The sequence below is a fragment of the Xiphophorus maculatus genome, chromosome 20 (assembly GCF_002775205.1).
Source record: "Xiphophorus maculatus strain JP 163 A chromosome 20, X_maculatus-5.0-male, whole genome shotgun sequence".
Classification (NCBI taxonomy): Eukaryota; Metazoa; Chordata; class Actinopteri; order Cyprinodontiformes; family Poeciliidae; genus Xiphophorus; species Xiphophorus maculatus.
The window spans coordinates 19,191,799-19,213,404 of NC_036462.1; the positions used below are offsets into that span (position 1 = coordinate 19,191,799).

The following is a 21,606-nucleotide window of genomic DNA, read 5'->3' on the forward strand; positions in this document are numbered from 1 at the left end:
AATTATAGATTGCCAAAAATGCCTATTGCATAATTATTTTTTATTTAATCATAATTAAACATTTTAATTCGTAATAATGAGCATAGTAGTTTGAACTTAAAATGGCATAATGTACTGAACATGTGGGTATATGTACATATATTTCTCCCCAAGTTTCTTTTTCTTTTACTTTCCCTCTTGAGCTGCAGATATAAATGATACACAAACATCTCGGTGTGTGTCAGTATGCCATTTTCCACCGACACAGGATGTGAGTTAACAGCCTGCTCCTTTTTGAGCTCAGAATAGCTAAGGTGACAGATAACAAACACAGTGTCACCTCCTCCTCCCCTCACCTACTCCTCTGCCCTCAACCCCCCAAAATGATGAAGCATCATCCAGATGACACTATCTGCCAGTGAGCGTAAAGGGAGACTGTCACCATATTGCTTTGCAAAGTCCTTCTTATTTTCATGACATGCATGACAAAAGGTAGGGAAACCTTGGAGGACAATTTGTTTTCATGTATAAGAGGACTATGGCTTCAGAGAACATTCATTTTCCAGCAAGATGACTCAAAGCATCCAGCTAAAGCTACACAGAAATAGCTTAAGCAACAAGGTGGAGTGGTCCAGTCAAAGTCTAGACCTCAATCTGATTTGCTGCAGGTCTTGTAAAGGATTGTTCACGGCCAATCTCCATGTAACCTGACAAAGCTTGAACAGCAAGGAAGAATAGAGTAAAATCTTCAAGTGAAAGCTTCAACGTGCCTCAACTAAATACTGACGTAAAGGGATGAATATGTTCATACAATGCCTTATTATGTGTCACATATTTTTAATTTAATTATTATTTTGTAGAAACCAGTCTTCACTTTGATATTAAAGTTATTTGTTGTTGTTAAAGAAGGCCAACTTTGTTTATCTTGATTGATTTGTAAAAGCAATGAAAAGAGTAAAACATCCCAGGGTGAATACTTTTTTACTGACTGTCCTTACTCATTCATTTAATGTGAATTAGGTTTAGCTACTTTTTAAGGACAAATGCCCGAAATCCTCAAACTGTAGTGGTTGAAATGCACACTACTCAGATTTTTATTTGCATTTTTTAAGATGACAGTTCCAGTCTAATTTGTGTTGCCTCATCATGTGAATCTCCCCACTCCCCCCTCGCCCAAACTACCCTTTTACAATAAATGCAAGGTTTCCATGGCAGTGAAATGCACAGAGAAAGCTTTTACTCAACCATCTATGATAATTAATGTTATTGTTACATTTAATTACACTAATTGCCCAATGCGGGGACTCGCAGTTAGTCAAAGGGTGACAAATGCATGTGGAAAGTGGTGCATATGACCAGGGGAGGCTTCAGGAAATTGGTGGTAAGTCATAAGGTGATGTCCTCTGAAGTGATGCAAATGCGTGCGTGGGTGCAGGAGGGGGCGTGGGGTGGAGGGGAAGGAGATCTGGTTGGCAATGCGAGGAGGCTCACGTGATGATCTTTTAAAATTCCTGTTTCCCCGCAGCGCAGTTTGTCAGCCTCATCTCTCTGTGTGTGTGTGCGTGTGTTGTCTCGCTGCTCGTACGCATGTCTGATGATTCGTGCCACAGAAGGACCTGCCTGACTGCCTGAGACCTTCTAGCTCCGCTCATCCTCCTCATCATGTTCTTGTTGTAGTCCGAAGCTCTTTTTGTTTTTCCCGCTGAAAGCCTTTAAGTAGACTCGAAGCAGGAGGAGAAAGCAGGGGGGGGAAAAGCAACAAAAAACCAAACACATGCAGTACTGACTGGACCGATGACCAAGAGCTGTGTGTACGCTGATTTCAGGACTGCAGGACTACAATAGCGAAAAGCCCTCCTTGCCTTTTTAGAGGCCACAAGAAGGGGGGGAAAAGGAAAAGAGAAAAAACGGAGGAAAGGCGCCGCAGTCCTGCAAGTCGGAGGGGGGAGATCGACACCGAAGAGAGTCCTCGATCATCGGGGTCTCACCCTGAAGCCTGAGGAGCCATGTCATCCACGAAAATCAAGAAGGATAAGGAGATCATAGCGGAGTACGAGACCCAAGTGAAAGGTGCGTGAGGAATCCGGTGCTATTGAGTCCTTGGTGCTTACTTATTACGGGATGAAGTGGCACCACCTTTGGACTGTAAAGCGCTGACAGACCGCTCCAGTCAGGTGACAGGTAATCCGCGACAGCCACTGAATGCACTCTTGAGGCTGACATGCCTTAAGAGTGCAAAAAAACCGTAGCTACATTTCCGTGTCTCCTTCTCCTTTCACTAATTCACCAGCAGCCGGTGGGGTGGATGTGTGGATGTGGGTTGAAGGTGGCTTTGCACGCTTTGTTGCTGGGTGAAATGATCCCAGTGTGGAAATGACTGCAGGATGGTGGTCCGGTTTGTGATCTTTTCTTCTGTCAGTCTGGATTTGGCTTGTTGTTCTGGTTGCATATGGTTGATGGAAAAAATTGGGTTAAACAAATTAAATGCACACAGTGACATGAAATGCTAATTATTGCAATTATAATGGATGGATGGTTCCTTCCCATGAATCCCATTTGCTAGGGTTACCTCAACCCTCAGCCTTTGACACATTTATGCTCCCACAATAAGCTGATATATCATCAGTTCTCATGGGTATCAAAGCATACCAAGGTTTAACACAGTAACTGTTTCAAAATCACCAACATTTTCCACCATACTCTTTAAATGATTCCTGGAGCGACTGATGTTTTCTCTGGCTGCATGGATCATTGCCCTTACCCTGTTTGTTACTGCACATTGCCAGCCAGATGGCTGAAATAAGCCAACTACACATTATCTTCAGTTACAAGAAGACATTATATTCACTGTTTGGAAATATCCCTACACCATACACCCTGTTTATATTTATTCAGAGATGCTCCATAAAGTTAATTTAAATCTGTGTAAGTCTTAAAAAGTTATGGATTAAAAAATTCTGCCGGTCAGAAAAGCGACAACACACTGTTATTTAATTGAGGTTTCAGTAAGCGGTAAGGCTCCTATATATCTATATTACCCTATCACATAATGTAATTTTGCTACCTTGTTCATGTTATATGATGGAACAATTTGACTTTCCTGCTTGGTTTTTACTTGTTCCGCTCGATTATATCATTTCATTTCTCCATCTGGGATTTCTGCCATTGAAATGCATTGCGAAATGTTATAATATTATTTGCCCTTAGCACTTGAAAACTATTACTCTGTGTAAATTTATTGTTTTGTTCTTAATTCTTTGTATAAATGTTTACTACATTGTCGTAACTCAGATAATCATATCTTATATTTTTAAGATTTTGCTGCTTTTTGAATCCTTCGTAAATAACAGGATCAAGTCAAGTCAATTTATCTTTATTTGTAAAGCACATTTCAGGAACAGGGAAGTTCAAGGTGCTTTGGAAGTTTTATTTTTTTTTACTCATGTTTAGTAAGAATCTCAACCAGCCCATGCCTGTCCTGGAACACCAAATTGGACATTACGGTGGTTATTGTGGCATTAAACTTATGCTAACTGAGAAAACATATATACATCTTTGAGTGGATTTGCAAGAACAACTTTGATCACCTCACTTGTAAGTGTTCATCTTAAAAAATAAGACAAATTTTAAGGGTTAAGAGCTCTGCCCATTCACTCTCCACTGAAGCTGTAATTGAGCCACCTTTCTTTGTGTTTAAAAAATAGGCCCCTGTAAAAGATTTGTGTAAACATGTCACTGCTCATCTATCCCGTCTTGCTTGGTGCTTTTCTGCAGGCCATTTCTGGCAACTCAGGCATCATTTATTCAGCTCAGATCCGACGGTATTGTGGCTGAATTGCTCCCGTGTCACATATCCGGGCCCCGCTTGCAGCCTCTTTTTCGTTAGGCAGCACCCCTTCAAACTGTGGACGTTAATTCACGCAGACTGCTGCTTGTTTCTCATTCACAGCTGGTGTGTTGTATACGGCCTGCGGGCACATAGAGCGCCCTTGCTCTCCACAGCCACCACCTCACAGGCACAAAGGCGACGTTACGAGCCGGAGCAGGCAGTGAGTGAGCCATAATGATATTCAGATTGGAAATTGCACCTGTCTCATTGTGAGTTATTACTTTATGGTTAATGTGTAGTCAACATGGCAGATGGGGCCATATCATCCGAGTGTCACTGATTAGGTCATAACAAGGCGGCGGGGGTGCTTTATTATGTATGAGCTTTAATAGACAAGTGACAGAAAAATAGCTGGTTTCAGCAATACAACAAAGGATAAGAAACTGTTCGTGCATTTGTCAGGGATAAATAATAGACTTGTTTGAATCCACAAGCTGCAGATGACATGAAATGTAACCTCCTCCCCTTATAGAGCTGCAAACCGCTGTGCTAAAATTTGAACCCCCTGCCACTGATGAATTCCTGACGACCCCCGAGACCGGCTGCCTAAGCAGAGACTCTTAAAGACCCTGGGTGAGGGTGTTGACTTTGTTCAAGCTGTTCAGCTGGCTGATCTTTCATTTGCATGTCAATAGGGGAGGGCTCCAGGCCTGAACAGGGAGGGAGAGACAGAGTGGCTGAGGAGCTTGGACTCTGTTTTGTAGCTCACCACCATGTGGTTGCTGGACTGCGGCGCTGCCTCCTCCTTTTTGCCAAGTTTTACAGGAAGCTTGTGAAGTGGGCTCAACTAACAGCAGCTGCTTGACATTTACGATAAAATCTGTGTCCGTAAAGCTATGCTCCCTCATTATTATATACACATATGTGCTTTAAATGTTTAAAAAACTGGATAAGAAGTAGAAGCTTTCAGCCTGAATAGTCAAACACCTGAACGTTTGTTTCAGCAGGACTGGTTTTTATTTAACTGGTATGGTGTTTAGTTTTTTTTTTTTCTTTTCCTTTTGCTGCACTTTAAATTGACTTAATTAACTGCAGGATCTGTTGGCTGCGTTTCCTGAATGCCACACAGTAATTAATCACTGATTCCATCCACTGGATTGGAGTTCAGTAAAACTTCACCCCTACTGTTTTCATCTGGTGTTTTCACATAATAGTGTTTTTCTTATGGTGTTTTACATGCAAACGATGGAGTGATCTGTTTTTCTTTTGTTTCGGATTATTGCATTTAAAAGTGCACAGTAATTATCACGTTTACGTTCAATTAAATAATTTACAGTGTCTTGCAAAAGTATCTATATCTGCGTTTTGATATTTTGCCATGTTACAGACACACACTTCAGTGTATTTTTTCAGAATTTATTTTGAATTACACCAAGAACAAACAGAGCCTTGTCTTAAAAGAGAAGAATTTTGTTTAAAATGATGCTTAAATAAAACTGTAAGTTCATTGACAGTTTTACGTTGGTGCCTTTTCTTATCCGCCAAATAACTCAAGCTCAATCATATTTAATTCAGCGTTTTTGATTTGACTTAGATTCAAGCACATGAATGGGCTTTGATCTAAAACATTCCTTGAAGTCGGGTTGTATGTTTGGACTTGTTATCCTGCTGGAAGGTGAACGTCGGTTCTCAGGTTTTCAACCTGGACTGCGCTGTATTTACCTCTGCCCATCTTCCCGTTAGCTCTGAGCAGCTTCCCTGTCACCACAACTTGAAGCTGCTGCCATCATTTTTTATGAAGACGATGTGAAGACGATGGTGTGATCAGAGTGATATCCTGTGTCAGTTCTGCACCACACATAAATTAGAATAAGCTGACATCTGAAGGTATTTGGTTGCATGGTATTCTATTTAGTAGTATAAAAGTTAAGGGGGTATACCATACTTTTTAAAAACCAAATACCGTTTTTCTTTAACTTCACAATAATTTGCTACTTTCTGTTCATCCGTGACATAAAATCCCAATTGAAAATGTTGTTTGTGCTTGTAATTTGACAAAATACGGGCTTAGAGTTTTAAAATGATCTTATCTGGGCTACTTGCTCTTCTAAAGAACTGCCTTGAGTTGGTAAATTAGGACATAAAACAACTCATGAAAAATTATCAGTATCCTCCAGCTGTACAAAGTTATGACACCTTAAGTCAAAAAAGCACACTTCAAATGAACAGGAGGTGAAATTTTAATACCTCTGCGTTAAGGCTTCAGTTTGAACTTTTACTGCTTAAATTTACAAAGAGAAGTTAAAAAAAACAACAACAAAAAAACAGAAAAGCAGTGTTTTTACACTCATAATGTTGTCACCATCATGTTTTACTGTGATAGTGTTTTCAGGGGGTGAGCATTATTCGCTTCTGCCACAGAAAAAGTTTATCATGTATGTATCATGTAGCACTTCAGTGTAATCTGACCAGAGATGCCACGTTTTAAACTTCATCCCTGACCTCCTGCTGTTTTTGTTGGTCTTCATGATGCTATTTTATTAATTCAATAATTGTCTCTGACAAACCTCTGATGCCTTTACATAATAACTGGTTTCAAACTGAGATTAAGTGACATGTAGGTGGATTCTGCTTACCAATAGGCAACATCAGAAGATGTTTGGTTGCACAGGATTTTATTTATTTACTTACTTAGTGTCAAAGTAAAGGATCCTGTCAAAAAAAAAAACACAGCTTGTTTGACCTCCAAATTTATAGAAAAGTTTAAAGATCTAGTTTTCTTTCTACTTCAGCATTGTATGCTACATTGTGTTGTTCTGTCATACAAAACCCCAGTAAAGTGTATTAATTTGAAAATATTCCAGGGATACTAATGCTTTTGGAAGTAAATTTGGTCCAGTGTTAGCTGAACTCTGGGTTTTTGGTTAGTTGGTTGTTGAGGTCTTGCCAGGCAGCAGGAAGCTGCAGGAACAGACAGAGAGCAGAGGAGTTGGTCACGCTGAGTCATTTAATGTGGACCCTCCAGCTTCCTGCTTGTTGGGCAAACCTGCTGCAGACTAAGTGAACATTGGCAAAGGAAATTTAATTAATTTGCTGTTAGGGCATTAATCTTGAGTGGGACAGCTTGTTTATTGTACGGCCCAATAAATTCACCTCCTCTCTGGGCTGCTTTGGTTTGTGTGAAACTGCAGTGAGTTATTAAAACATGACAAAGCTGGAGATTGCTTCTGTTGGATTGTTGGATTCCCTCTTGTTAATCACTAAGAAACATTTATTAAATGCACTTACTTACTCTGTTGTTGAAAATAAAATAAAAAGATTGATTATCTTGATTTGTTCATAATGAAGTCTTTTTAGAGCTTTATTACGAGCATAACTGGGGCATTGGGAAATCTGTTTGCTAATATTTCCATCTAAGTTATATATTTTTTCTTCTTTTGCTTTTCTAAGCTTTGTGTTTTTTTATTTAAAAGTGTCTAATCAAGTGATAGTTGACTGACTGATGGGTAAATCAATTTTCAACATACAAGTAGGAACATGTTCTAAATGCAATGGTTGGTCTGGGGTGGATTTCCCCTCTCATTGCAGAGACAGAAGGCTGCAGCAGGCAAAATGTAAACTTTAACGAGTTACACTATATTTGCAAATCTGGATTTTCCTAACCAGTCTGTTGGACCCCATCAACAACTTCCCTCTTGCACTTTATTTCATGAATTCCCCAAGTTATTAAATAAAAGATAATGTGGTGTTTGAATTGTTAAAATAAGCAGTGATAGGCGTTTTAAAAAAGCGGTCTCAAATATTCACAGATTTTTGGCTATTAGCAATTATTCGTGACGCTTAAGTCCTTTGAATAACAGGGTTCACTGTGTTAGTAATTGTTTACCATAATGTGCCAGAAATGTATTAAATGCCTTAATAAATGTGCATCATACTTAAATTGTCCATCATAATTTTAAGTAAAAAAGATTTATAATTATTTCAATAATTATTAATAAATTGTCCTGTGCTATAAATTAATTATGGTACATTTATTTTATCTGGAAGCCTTAACCGTTGTAGTCAGTGGACGGTGGTACAATGGCTCTATGTAATTGGCTACCAAACTCGATAGGAGTAGTTGGTGTTTTTTAAAATTGGTTTACAAAAGACTGTAGCACCTACAACGTAAAATAATAAATGGGTTTCTAAAGTTTCATTCATTATTCATTTTTGTAAAGCAAATCTATTAATATTTAACAAAGTATTTATTATCTAAAAACTATCTGAGTTTTCAGCAGCACAGAAATTGGTATCGATCAGTGAAATACTATCATTTATTTGTATTTATTGGACTTTTAAAATAGGATTATTTCAAGATGTCTTCACTCATAACTGGAGCCTTGATAACCTTTAAACATTTTCAAGGGGAGATAAATATGTGAATTCAAATGTCAGCTTGCATAAATGTATTAATAATAACCGATAAATATGCATAGAAATCAACCAACCGTACATGCCGCTAATGTATTTTGCTTTTTTCTTTCATCTTGTCATTTTTATGTAGTTTATTTTTTAAACTTTAAACAGTACAGACATAAAATCACACAACATTACAATTACAAAGGGAGACCTAGATGTTTTCTTAGATGCATATAAAATAGTGTATCATGTCTTATCACTAGTGAGCTGTTCATAATATCCTTTTATTACACACTGTATGTCATCCTAAATAATAATGACCATTTACAGCAGGAAGGCTTCAAAAAATGTATTTAATATTGTTCATTTTCCCTCCCCACAGTCTAAAACTATGACTCTTAAGTTAATTAGTGTCTTTAAATTGCTCTCCGTGTGTGTGTGTGTGTGTGTGTGTGTGCTCATTGTTGTGCTGTGCGTTGCTGTTTCCCCGTAAAGAGTGTACCCAACCTTTTACCCAATTAAAGCTGGAGATAGCACCAGTGACCCCACAACCCTGCAAGAAAAGCAGGTACAGACAATCAGAATGCTGGTTGAAGCTTTGGAAAACCTAAAAATTGGCCTAGGAAATTTTGAGCAGAGCACCTTTAAAATGCACAACCAAATTTGACCTTTTACAAAACATTTTTTGAGTTGTCATGCTTGTGTACTGTATCATTCAGCTCTGTCTGTTTTGCTTCAGAGTTCAGAATCAGCTTTTATTTGGTGTCTTAAGGCTCAGTATGATGAATGCAGCTGCGACTTGATTAACAGAGACGTTGTTCTGTCTCTTTCACAAGTTCTCTAGATATAATTAGCCTTTCAAGAAAATGCAGATCTGTCAAGCGTTATTTATCATTTAACAGTATTTGAATAGTTCCTCAATTCATGTGTTGGCATTAATGAAGCTAACAAAGGCCCTTTGAAAGCAGACAAACAGCTTCGTTTTCATGGTTACTCAGTGCCAGTCAGTCCAAGTGTTCACTTTTCATTTAAGCCATTCAATTTGTTTTAAAAAAATAAAAGTCAGCATTTCCTGTAAAAGTGACCCTTTAGCCCCATTCCAGTAAGAGACTGCTGCGTACTGGGAAACTAGAGATGAATTAGAGGCAGTTTTACATATTTTTCAGTTTAAACCTATAAAAGATTTGTAAAAACCAAAATTAGACTCTCCCCACTTCTCTTTTATTGCCACCACTGCACTTCTAAAGCGAGAAACCTCAATAGGTTTGATATTTGCACCATCAACACTGATGGTTGTCTGTCCTTTTCTTTCTGTTTTACGACCAGAAACGCATAACAAAGCCAAAAAATAAAATTGTAAAAATGAGATTAATATGTCCACAACCCGAGTGACAAGAACATTAGTGATAAAAACAAAGCATCATTTAGCGTGTATCTTAAAGGTGAACTCTTTTTCTAGAGAAGTTGAAAGGTAATCTTTTAACCCTTTAAGTGGCCCTCAAAATGCTTACATGTAAGTCAATGAGGACATCAGTGTCATCGTGAGAGTTAAACACAGACTCATTTCCTGTCAGCACATACTATATTTTAATCTTTGTGTCATACCTTAAAGGACAGCAACAGCTCCTTTGCACCAACAGCAACCAAATGCAAAAAAAGTTTTTATAAGCAGCAATGGTGTTAACAAAAATTTCAGTTTCAAATGAATCGACACTTGTTCCTGTTTATGAGGACAAGGTAATGTTTGCACTGCAGCACAGGTGTTTGTTGCAGGAAATAAGGAAAAGCAATAGTTTAAGTTTGGATTAGCCATCTCTTCTGAAGTTGTTTGGTGATTAATAATCATCATAATGGAAGTTGCACTTTGACACTGTAAAAAGCTAAAGCAATATATCTGTGCGTGAGACATCTGCAGTGAGACGTTCTTGTTAAGGATGCTGCAAATTTGCAGTCAAAATAAGATAAAACTGAATATTAACTTTAAATGTTCAACATGATTTTTTTTTTATCAAGAGATAAGCAGTTAAGTTCAGATGGAACCATATTTCCCCCCCACTGTGACTGTTTACATAAAAACTGGCTTCAGCACAGCAAGCTCCTACACAAAGGTAGGAAAGTAGTAGTTAAAAATTGATGGCCAATCAGGCAGAAATTTATTGTACTCACCGTGTTCAGTGTTTTGCAACAGAGATGTTGCTGAGTATGGCTCACATTCGTGCTGCCAGCATTCCAAGGTTGGAAAAAGATAAAGTAACAGACATTGCATCAGAAATGTGCAAAACAATGTTTCCAAATGTGTCCATATATGGACTATAGGGGAATTATCGCTCCCCCCTGCAAAGCCTGCTGCTCTGCAAGCCTGGTTTGAGACTAAAGGAGATTTTATTTCTCTCTCTTTTTTTCAGAAAATAAACCTGCCTGTGACAACACTACTGATCTGTTCAAATTAAAATCTTCTGAGAGCATACAGGCACTGTAACCATAGCAACAGCTACAACAAGAATGCTCAGCAAAAAAGAAAATGCAGAAAGTCTCTCAAAGCTCACTATCTGATGAAGCAATTAGTTAAGTGGTAATATTTTAAGCTCCAGAACTGCTAGATTAACTTTATCTTAGCATGTCCCACAGAAGACTTTAGATAATTAAACAGTCCACCTATTTGCAGCTCACAAATCCCTCTTGTACACTAAGGAGTATAGAAATAGGATCAAAAGTGGCACACTCTAAGAAGCTCAAAACTGTAACATTTCACTCTATAGCTTTTAAGAGGTTAATTCAAATTTTATTTTAACTTTGATGGCGATTGCATTTGTTTGGCTAACACATTTTTAATTTGCTGCTATATCATCAATGTACAGCTTTGAAAACAGCGGTATAAAGTTAGAAAGCTAAAATACTGAGAAAATGTATCGTTTTCTGAAGTCAGAATCTGATTCCCTGACTAGATTGAAACCAGAAAATAACTGGCATTACAGAGGCTTGACAAATGGCAATGGCAGGTCTGTCATCTTAGTCTTTTCCTTGTTTCAATTTTAGGCGAGGTGAAATCTTATCTACTTTTAGAACTTGTGCAAGTTGTTTCAAAGGCTCACACAAATAAAATATTTATTTGAACCCCTAAAACATTAGTTGTCTCTATTCTACTGCATGTGAATTGGTATTTTATTCTAATTTAGCTTAATCAATGCTGTTTAGGGGAAAAGACTGTTTTACTGCTGTAATCAGATGCTGCTGCATTCTGATAAACATAAATCGTGTCCATCTAACTCCACCTCACTCAGCGTGCCACCTCTCCATGTCCGCCAGTTTTAACCCTTTCCTCCAATAGGCTTCTCCCCTGAGACTGGTTTACGCCCATGTTGCCATGGAGACACTTTGCAGCCTGGTCCTGCGTAGCCGGATGCTGGATACAGCAAATGATTGAAAGCTGGGTAGGATTCTTCAGCTTATGCCTGGATTTAACCATATATGGTGATGAAATGGCCCTCTTCAATATGGCTTGGCAGAGATAGACAAGCGTTCTGCCTTTTTATTACTATTGCAGTCAATACTATTTGTCTTGGTAGTATTCAATTTCAATACAAAGAGGATCTTTGAGGAGAGGAGAGCTTGGGGCAAGTCAAAATGATGCACAAGTCAATCTGATCTGTTGGGTTTTTTCTTTCAGTCTGGATTGATTTTTAGTTTAGTGGACAGAACATCCAGTGGAAAATCCAATAAACCAGCTGATAATTAGGAGGACCAACACAGAAACTGACAGCTGACATCTTGCTCTAAGACGCTCGACCGGTTCATCTCTACCCAGCTATTGATTGGGCTCATCTAAAGTTCTCTTATCTTTGAGCACACGTGCTGCAGCAGCCTGGACTACAGAGAGAGACCGGGTTTGATAGAGACAGGCAAAGAACTCACAGCGACATCAGCTGCACGGCCCCATGAATCCAAAATTGTGCTAATCATTAGAGGATTAAAGCTGAACAGAGAAGCAGGGGGATTTGTTCAGCACTGGGACTTGTATTCTGAGACTTAGTATAAGGGGCAGACAGAGTGAACTGAGGTCTGGATAAGGGCTGCTTTCTTCTATGTGTCTTCTTTTCACACAAATTTGGCTCTGAAGTGTAGAACCGAAATGCTGCAGAGCTGGAGTCAGAGATTAGGTTGGAGAAATTTGGCTTGTAGTTGCTTTTGTCTATTTTTGTGTGCTCCTCTTGCTGCACAGTGACATTGTGACACTTTAAATGCTGCCCCCATCTGCAGTTATCTCCAAGAAGAAAATACCCTCAAGATCAGGGTCACCCATTTTCAAAAATTATTGTAGACTTCTTATTCAGTAATAAAATGCAAACATAATGCATGGTTGACTTAAAAGGCTAAACAAAACTTAAATGGCTAAACAAAAGATTTGAGACATGAACAGATGCTGACACATTGTGAGCATAAATGGATTTTAACATGGTAAATATAAAGCTTCCATTTAAAGCTCTTAGTCTGAATGTCCTAATAAAAAGCAGCAGATAATAGTGAAGTGGAAAAAAATTACTAATGTCTTTTATGAAAAAAAAATATATATTGTGACATGGATTTGTATTCATTCCCTGTTAATTAACTTTCATTAAGATTAACTGCATTGAACCAGTTGTCTGGTTTATCACAGCTTGTTAGGAAGTCGAGGTCAGTCAGAATGTCGTTCCCCTCCAGGGTCAGTGACCAACAATCACAGCTGAAAGGTGCTCGGCATTGAACCTCTGACCTTCAATAAGTCAGAGTGTTAACTGCCCCGTCGACACCGCTCTCGAGGCAACACCAGTAAAAACTTAAAAATCACTGAAGCTCTGCATCTGGTAGTAATTTTGGTGCCATTCTCTTGCTGGGGAGCCAACAGGAAGTCAGGCGGAGCAGCTAGAGGAAGTCTCGAATGCAGATGCTCTCGACCAGATGACTGTGCTACACAAAGACTGCAAAATAAAAAAAAGATCTCATAGCACATTTGAAAGGCTAACAATCATGTAGAAATGTGTCAGGCACCAGTTTAAGATGTTGCAGTCAATCTCACTTAGATCTCAATACCTTTTCTTCAGACATTTCACAAAGGAGCTTTGTTAAATCTAAATCTTGTTTTATGAAATTTATTATAAATTCCCCCAGAATGTGGTTCAGCACTGTTGTCCCTGCAGGATTTTGTCTGGAAGGATCAAAGTTCATGCATGTCTGACATCCTGCTATTGTTTTTAGAGGTTTTCCTGTTACTGTCCTATGAGTATCCTTATGTTGATCGATGTACATAAAAAATCTCTTTATGGAGTATGTGTAGATGAGGATGATGATTAGGATTGTAATACTGTCACATATACATGATACAGATGTTTTAAAAACCTGGATCTCATAATTTAGTCACTGTAAAACTATAATTTACTGTACGTCTTCCCAGACGACACCTATTTAATTTCTGTGCAAAAGTTTTGCTTTACCATAAAATTATCTTTTGATTGCAAGTTTTAGTGAAAGTGTTATATTTGGTCATCCTGTTTAATCGTCCAGTTGACCCTGGATGTGCTCTTCTGCCACAACTTATGAAAACATTTGGATCGCAAGGGTTGACCACAGGATTATTGATTATTATTATTATTCACACTCTCACCTCAGATTCCAGTCGCTAATCAACGAATGCAGACTGTTGCCACGGTGCCAATGAAATCGCTCATAACACCTGAGGTGGTTTTGAAAAAACAGGGAGGAACTGAACAGGGTCTTTAAATAGAGCTGAATCTGGTTGGGGTGGACTGTGAGAGAACTGGTTAAAACCACACCTGTGTAGAAGAAGATTTTGTTTCCTAGGTCAGTCGTCATGGAGCAGGGTGGAGTACAGCTGCTGTTTCCCCATCCATAACTTGCTGGAGATATTTTAGATCCATTCGTGCCTGGGAATGCCATGTGATTCTCCAGACTGAGCTGGAGAGGAATGTCTGGGATTTGATCTGTTACTTTCACAAACTAATCTCGGAGAAGCAGAAAACAACAGATATTAGTGTTCGACAAAATGATTTTATGGTTTGCTGCCTCATCACACTCTCCTGTGATGAATGCAAAGTGGCATTACAAATAATTTAGGAGTGTAATTTAAAAAATAAAGATGTTGCAGAAAAGTAACAATGATAGTAGAGTAAATAAAGTAGAGTAGATGTTAGATGTATTAGATGTTGCTGGTGTGAGCAAAGTAGTGTTTATGCATTTCACACACAAAGACAAAAGAAAATGTTGCTGGGTTTCATAAATGCTCAATATAACACATTTACAGTATGGGTTATGTTAAACATTAACAACATTTTAATTGCTGTTTCTTTTAAACCATTAGACTGCAGTTTATTTTAGATATCATTTTTGTGTTTGTGTAGAATATATCAAACTGTTCATAGGTGCTATTTTGGAGCAAAGAACTGGATAAAAAATAAAATAGTTCTTTCAGAAAAGATGCAATTTATGCTTAGCTACACCAGCAAAAGTGAATCATCAAAGTCTGTGTGGTGGCCTAATTCTAATTAGGTTGTTACAAAGGTTGTAAAAGGAGAATTTATCCAAACAGAAGTGCATCCTTCATTTGTGTGATCCCACTAGACTGTTAATCATATTTCAGATGCTCTTGGCCCCCCCGCCCCTAGTCGGCCTCTTGTCACATCCGTCCCTGTTTCTATTAAAGAAAAGATCCCACACAAAAACAGAGCAGATGGCTGCATTGCTGCTTGGAGATGACAAGATCCAACAAAGCAGAAACATTAAAGGCTTAACTTAACTCGTGTTGAGTTTGACGAGTCATGTTTTTGGTTCATTGCCCAGATAATCCCTTTCCAAACTGGAGGTGTGAGGATTTTTCTGTCACTTATTTAATAGAATAATGAGAATCACTGTTTGAAATGCTAATCCTACATGAGCTGCTCCAAATGACCAAGTTATTTTAGGAAGAAATGCATAAATCAGAGATTTGTGGCGAATTTCCGATGGATTTTGGAAACGTTTGACCTGCTGATGTGAGATTTAGTCTTTTTCAACTTACTAATTTTGATTAAAATTAAAATTCAAGAATATTTTATTTATCCGCCCCCCCCCCAAAAAATAAACAATGTGTTGGTGGACCTCTCATTGTCTAAGTTTCCAGCTACTAGGAACTATGAATAGCAAACTAGTTTTAGTAAATTATTTTAAAACTAAAAATACTTTATATTAATGATAAAATAAAAACAGTTCTTTAAAAAAACATCTCTGAAAAACTGGAAATGTACAAAATAGTTAAATCTTCAGGTATTTACACAGATTAAAAATAGAACCATGTCAAAACAAAGAAAATTTCTAATCTGGATCATTTTGATTTTAAAAAAACAACTGATGCCACACTGCTTTATTAATTTGGTTTAACTACACAGAAAAATTAACAATTTCTCTCAATTAGGATTGTTGACAGTTTATCCTTATTAGCATGAATAACTTTCTCTGTGTGTATTCCCGATAGAGCAAGTGTAATATTTCAAAAAGACTACCAACTCTCTCTAATCCAACACTAATTAACTACAGAAGATTAACCCGGCAACCAATACGAGACGTTTCTCATATCTGCTGATGTCCTAAAGGTTTTCATGGTTGAACTGAAGTCTAACAATCAACCCTTGGTCACATGGCTGCAGGACGTTCGTTTCTGCACACACTATTCAAGCTCCACAAGACACACTGAGCCAAACTCCTGAAATTCCTCTGCGAGTCAAGTAGTAGGAGCTGTTTTCCACATAAACAAATGTGCAACTGCTGTTGAGCTTACAGTGAAAACTGATTTCGGCACGTCGGCCATATGCGTAGCCATCAACTCCCTCAGTGACGAAGCGTGAATGACCAGCTGGGATGCCACTGCTTTCTCTGGCTTCATTCTACATGCCTCACTACTGCTGAAGACAGCGGAGTGTTTATTCCCGCAGCAACAGCTTGTTGTCAACCAGCTACTTTTTGGTATGATGAGGTCACTGATCTGAAGAAATGGTGCGATTTTTAGATTTTGATTAGTTGACTTCTGTCAAAATGAATACTTGCATGCTTACATCTGCCTTTATCTATAATTGACTTTGATTTGGATCAGCTGTATTGAATCCACATGATTTATCTGTTCTTTAATTCTTTGATTATTTTTTTTATAGAAGTCCAATCTAATTTTACACTTCATTAAGATAATTCTTGTTGAAAATTGAAGAAGACAGCCTAAGGCAGATTTACAAAATATCTTGTAGCTGCAATAATGTAACACGTCACTTACATTGAATCTGAATTATTCTGACAGCTGCATTTACATTAGCCTAGCAGAATCTCCCCTACTCGTTCATTTTCTTTGCAGAGACCATTAAGTAAAGCAGTAAATCTTCCTCCCGTGAATGGACAAAAAGAATGACAGAACCTGCTTTGATGGTGTTCAACAAGATAAACATGCATAATCAATTTAACCACAGACATACAGTACTTCCACAACATTTCTTCTCTTCAAAGACCGAACAGAAGCACAGAGGGGTCGCTCTCTTTGAATAAGCCGCAGCGAATGAGGCTTCTCAAAGGGCTGGGAATAGCTGGGGAATAATTCTCCAATTGCTCATGGTCTCTGAGAGGAATGGGCACACTTCTGGTGAGGGTGTGTGTGTGTGTGTGTGCATGACCTATTTCTGTCTTCGATTGTGTCTTTTAAAAGTGAGGATGCAGCTTGTGGTTCAGACTTGCCTTTTTAGACAGAATGTTTTCAGAACTAAATCCTGTCACTCTGGCATATCGGTGTCACATTTTCCTCAGGCGGTCCTCTTTGCTCTCTTGCGTCGCCTTTCTCCTGGAAGAAAGAACACAAAACGGGGAACACAACGGCACGTCTGGCACCACTAGTCCTGAAAGTACTGGAGTAGTAAAGTGGTGTCTGGTTCCGAGCTTCCACTTTAAACTGAGCTTTCGGCTTTTTGAGATGGTGGGAGAAAAGGAGGCCCCTGGATAAAGTGGAAGGCAGGAACAATGGTTAACCGCAAAGTGGAGTTCAGCGTTTAGGGCTGAAGCCAGGCGGCACGACATCATAGAGGCTGCTGCTGCACAACAGCACTGTTTCCTCGTCACATATCTATGATGAGGGCTTGGCTCTGACCAAATTGCACCATCAACAGCACAAAAACACAGTCTGTGTGGTTTTATCATTCAGCTAGCAGCTCCTGTGCCTGCCAAAAATCACCCTGTTCTTGTTTTTTTTTCTGAGGCTATTACTTGCAGTGACTCACTCTGCAACAGAAGGGTGTCGCAACATGATGTGACTCTCATTATGAAGTTCAAGTTGCTTTTGGTAATGTTGTACAATTTAAGGCAGACTTGTTAAAGACAAACATAGCACAAGAAGGTGGAGTTTAGGGCACAAAGGGTATTTGCAAACAAATAACCATTAAACTGTTTTTTCTGTGTAAATCCGCTGCCTCTCGTAAACTGAGCTATAAAAGAGAGATTTAAAAAAGAAAAACAGCTAGTGCATGTATCTTTCGTTTTTATTCAGTTTTGCTTGTACGTTTAATATAGAAACCCAGATCAGATTGGGAAACTTCTCTTATCAGACCTGGAGGCTTCCTTCCTTCTGTGAAGTAACACCGTTCTGCTTCTGGTAGATCCGCCTCATCGTTCTCTTTTTTCTCTCTCTCTCTGTGGGATAGGTCTGTCTCTGTTCATGAGTTGAGGCATCGTTGCTGCTGATGACAGCACTATAAAGCGGAATCAGGTTATGCTCGTGGCTCCCACAGGCACGAAGGATCCTTGCTCTGCCTCGTAGTGTCAGGTTCCTCTTGAAGAGAAATGTGACTCGTCTTCTTTTCCGAGTGTGGGAGTGCATTACCTTCTCATTAGATCAGTCTGACAAATTCACAGGGACAATTATGAGAAATCATTGATGCAGGTCATCCTACTTGCTTTTGCATGGAGCTCAATTTTTATCTTTACTTTAAGCAGACTCTTTATAACATGCGTGTCTTTGATACTTGAAGATCAAAGTGAACTTTTGAGATTCAGAAGGGTCCATTCTTGATAATATTACAGCCTTGCACTGTTTGCTGTTTTATTTATCATAAATATTTCCTGTCCAAAACCTTTATAAATGACTCTCACTTGAATATCTCTTGTATTGCAGAGATATGTAGCACTTTTCTGTTTTAGCAGGTGTGTTCCCCAGCTTTTTAAAACATCCTGTTGTGGAACCGTGAAGAACAAAGTGCAGTTTATTTATAACAAACGTCTCCCTTTTTGGATTAATTGTGAGTTATAACAGATTTCAGTCTAGTTTCCATAAACACCACTGACTAGAAAACAGTGGCATGTTGATGAACCTTGAATGGGTTTTGAATTCTAGTATTACTTGATCTGACAGCTTTATTTGAATCTAGTGGTCATGATATTTTTGATTGGCAGTCTGTGCATTACTGTAGGAGAGTCTAGCGAAGTTTTTCCCACACATTACTGTCAGAATATGCATTTTTTGCAAACCGGTTAATCTCTTAATCTAGACGTGTTTCATGTGGAGTACCACAGGGTTCATACATTCTTCCCCCTGATGTTTCTTGCAACCTTTATTCAGATGATATTCAGATTTATTCGGTACTAATTTAAGTCCACTGCATGTCAGAAACTGTCTCTAACCAGCTATCTGTAGGGTAATGCAGAAAAGACTGAATTCCTTACCGACACCGCCAATCTGATTATGCATACTTTAGCTATTGGAGTCTTGGGTCTAAATGGCCGTTTTGGTCTAATTTTGAATTTACCCTTATATTTTCACCATAAAAACTATTTACCTTACCTTGTTTGGTATCATTATTTTCAGAACATCCTAAACTTTGTGATTTTACAGTGTTTGTTTCATTTTGACAAAATTTATTATCACATTGGAGCAAAAAACACACACAGAAACATGACGTCATGCCCGCCACAGGGCGGGCGTCGACCTCAAAGGGTTAAGACCTGGATTATTGCAGCAGCATTTTTATATGTTTAAATAAAAAGAAGCTCTGTAGTCAGTCCGGAATGCTGCAGAAAGGCTTTTAACTAACATGGGAAACAGAAAACATTTTTTACCCTCCATCTGTATGTGCTTGATGATTTTAGTGACGGCATTTGACAAAATGTACTGTTTATAGCTTCTTTCATAATTGATGCTGTTTTTATGATCTAAACTTTGAACTGCGTTGTCGCTGAAATTTGCTATACAAATAAATTTGACTTGATTTAATATGTTAGTCACATGGTACCTTTTGTAATTATATTTTTGAGTCCATTATAAAAACTTTAGTCCTCACTTTTAAATCCCTGTGTTGGTCTGCTCCTGTTTACATCTCTGACTTCTTGGAGAGTCGTGTCAAATCTGACAAAAAGAGTCAAATTGTTTGAAATGTGTTGCTAATCCTTTTATTCACTTTAATCTTTTACAAGGCCAACTTTACATTAGTTAAGGGGTTATTTTTATATGCTTTGATTGCTTTACAGTAATACGTATTTGCTTTAGAACACATTTTACTTTATTCATAATTTTTCTTCTTACCAATATTGCACGTTTAATTGCATTACTATTTTCTGTGTTACTTCTTTATATCATCTAAATGTGCTTTGGAAACAAATCCTCTTCAACACAGTCTTTAAGTATGGCTTTAATTATCAGTGCCATCATTTGTTGTTTAATTTGTCTAATAATGTCATTTCTGTGTTGTTTTATAATGAACAGAGATCCGTAACCAGCTTGTGGAGCAGTTTAAATGCTTGGAGCAGCAGTCGGAGTCTCGTATCCAGCTGCTGCAGGACCTGCAGGAGTTCTTCCGACGCAAAGCTGAGATCGAACTGGAATACTCTCGCAGCTTGGAGAAACTGGCTGAGAGATTCTCCTCAAAGATCCGCAGTTCCAGGGAGCATCAGCAGTTTAAGTGAGTTTTCCCCTCAGCAGACAAAATGCATTACATCTGCCATTATAACAGCAAGATTCTTTTTGTTCGTTTAATGGAAAATTAAAGATTTGTCATGTTTTTCAACACTATTTATTGAAATAGTACTTTGTCAGTGTGCACTTTAAGCCTGTTTCTAGAATCTATCGCTTCCTCTCTATTCAGTTTAAACTCAAATCATAGAAAGCTTCATGTGTTTTATTCTCTATTTGGAAAAAACAACAACAAAAAACAGGGTATTCGCAGCATGAGGCTGTCTGAATATACTAAACATTAAGACAGAAAACAATGAACATTCATAAGAAATTTTCAAAGACGAATATTCAAAAAAATATTTGTAATAGATTCTGGACTTTTTTTTAAATTTAAGGATCGAGGGTAAATTAGACCGATGATAATTTTGTGCCCAGTTTCTGATTCCCAGAATGCGAAAATCTTTGATGTACTGATTTTACATTATTCTGGTTTATTTTTTTTATTATTTATTTATTCAGATTATTTTTAAGAGCCATAATAAAAATATTTTTTCTAACTATTTTACAATAATAATCACAGGAGCAGAGGCAACACCCTTTAAGGGAGTTGTTGTGCTCAGTATTTTACTATTATTTCAAAACTAGAGGAAAAAATTGCATTTCATATTATTATACTGTATTTTTCTGTATATCATTTCCCTATTTTTCATGTATCGAACAAATAACTCACTGAATAGAGACTTAGATGGACAAAAACAGCTTCTGAAAGTTATGTGGTTTAAATCTGATTTTCTAAGATTTAAAGAAAATGTTTTATTGGGGCCTGCCATGCAAAGCAATGGCAGGAACCTATTACTATTGTCGGAGAGAAGCGTCTCTTTAATCTTTATTTTTCTTCCGTAACCGTTAATGCGGCTCGTACCGCTGGGTGCACACCTACAAATGAGGTATCAAAACGTGCAGAAAATTCACGCCATTGGAGCTATTACTTTTGGTGGGATTTGGGCTTAACGTGGCGACATAATTCGCAAAAAACTACGAAAAAAACCCCATTATAAGTCAATGGGAAAAATCCTAGAAATACCCTATTTGAGGATTTTCTGTGTCGTCACGAATTCACGTAGAAATGCCATTCAAATTTAATTTTGTAGATACGTCTGTGATCTCTTCGAAAGTGAAGACGGCTCGTCGATACCAGTTACGGTTTGTCCACAATTTGTCTCTAAGCGACCCAAAGTTTCTCATTTTTCCGAAAATTAGAGTGAGAGCCAGGGCCTTTAGATCTCGGCTAGAGTGAGAAATGGAGAGATTTTTTGAGCCCAAGATAATTCTGAAATCGGCATCACGCCCACAAATATCGCACGATTGGTATCAAAATCGGTCCTCACATTGATACGCATGTCTGCTCCGGTAAAATGTTTTCGAAATTTATCTAGACCGTACGGTTTTCTGTCAC

At 38.1% G+C, this 21,606-nt stretch overlaps 1 protein-coding gene across 3 annotated transcripts in view; it reads left to right on the forward strand.

Annotated features, from left to right (window-relative positions):
* Window positions 1-1,463: 1,463 nt before the first annotated feature.
* Window positions 1,464-21,606, forward strand: part of srgap3 (SLIT-ROBO Rho GTPase activating protein 3) — a 72,719-nt gene continuing 52,576 nt past the window's right edge. The window contains exons 1-2 of one of the 3 annotated variants that reach the window (XR_002751856.1): window positions 1,464-2,049; window positions 19,962-20,157. Coding sequence is in view for 2 of the 3 variants with exons in the window: in XM_023324887.1 (XP_023180655.1) it covers window positions 1,986-2,049; window positions 19,962-20,157 (260 nt within the window). In the remaining variant the exon portion in view is untranslated. The remainder of the gene's footprint in view (window positions 2,050-19,961; window positions 20,158-21,606) is intronic. The other 2 variants (XM_023324887.1, XM_005799885.2) reach the window with 2 other exon arrangements.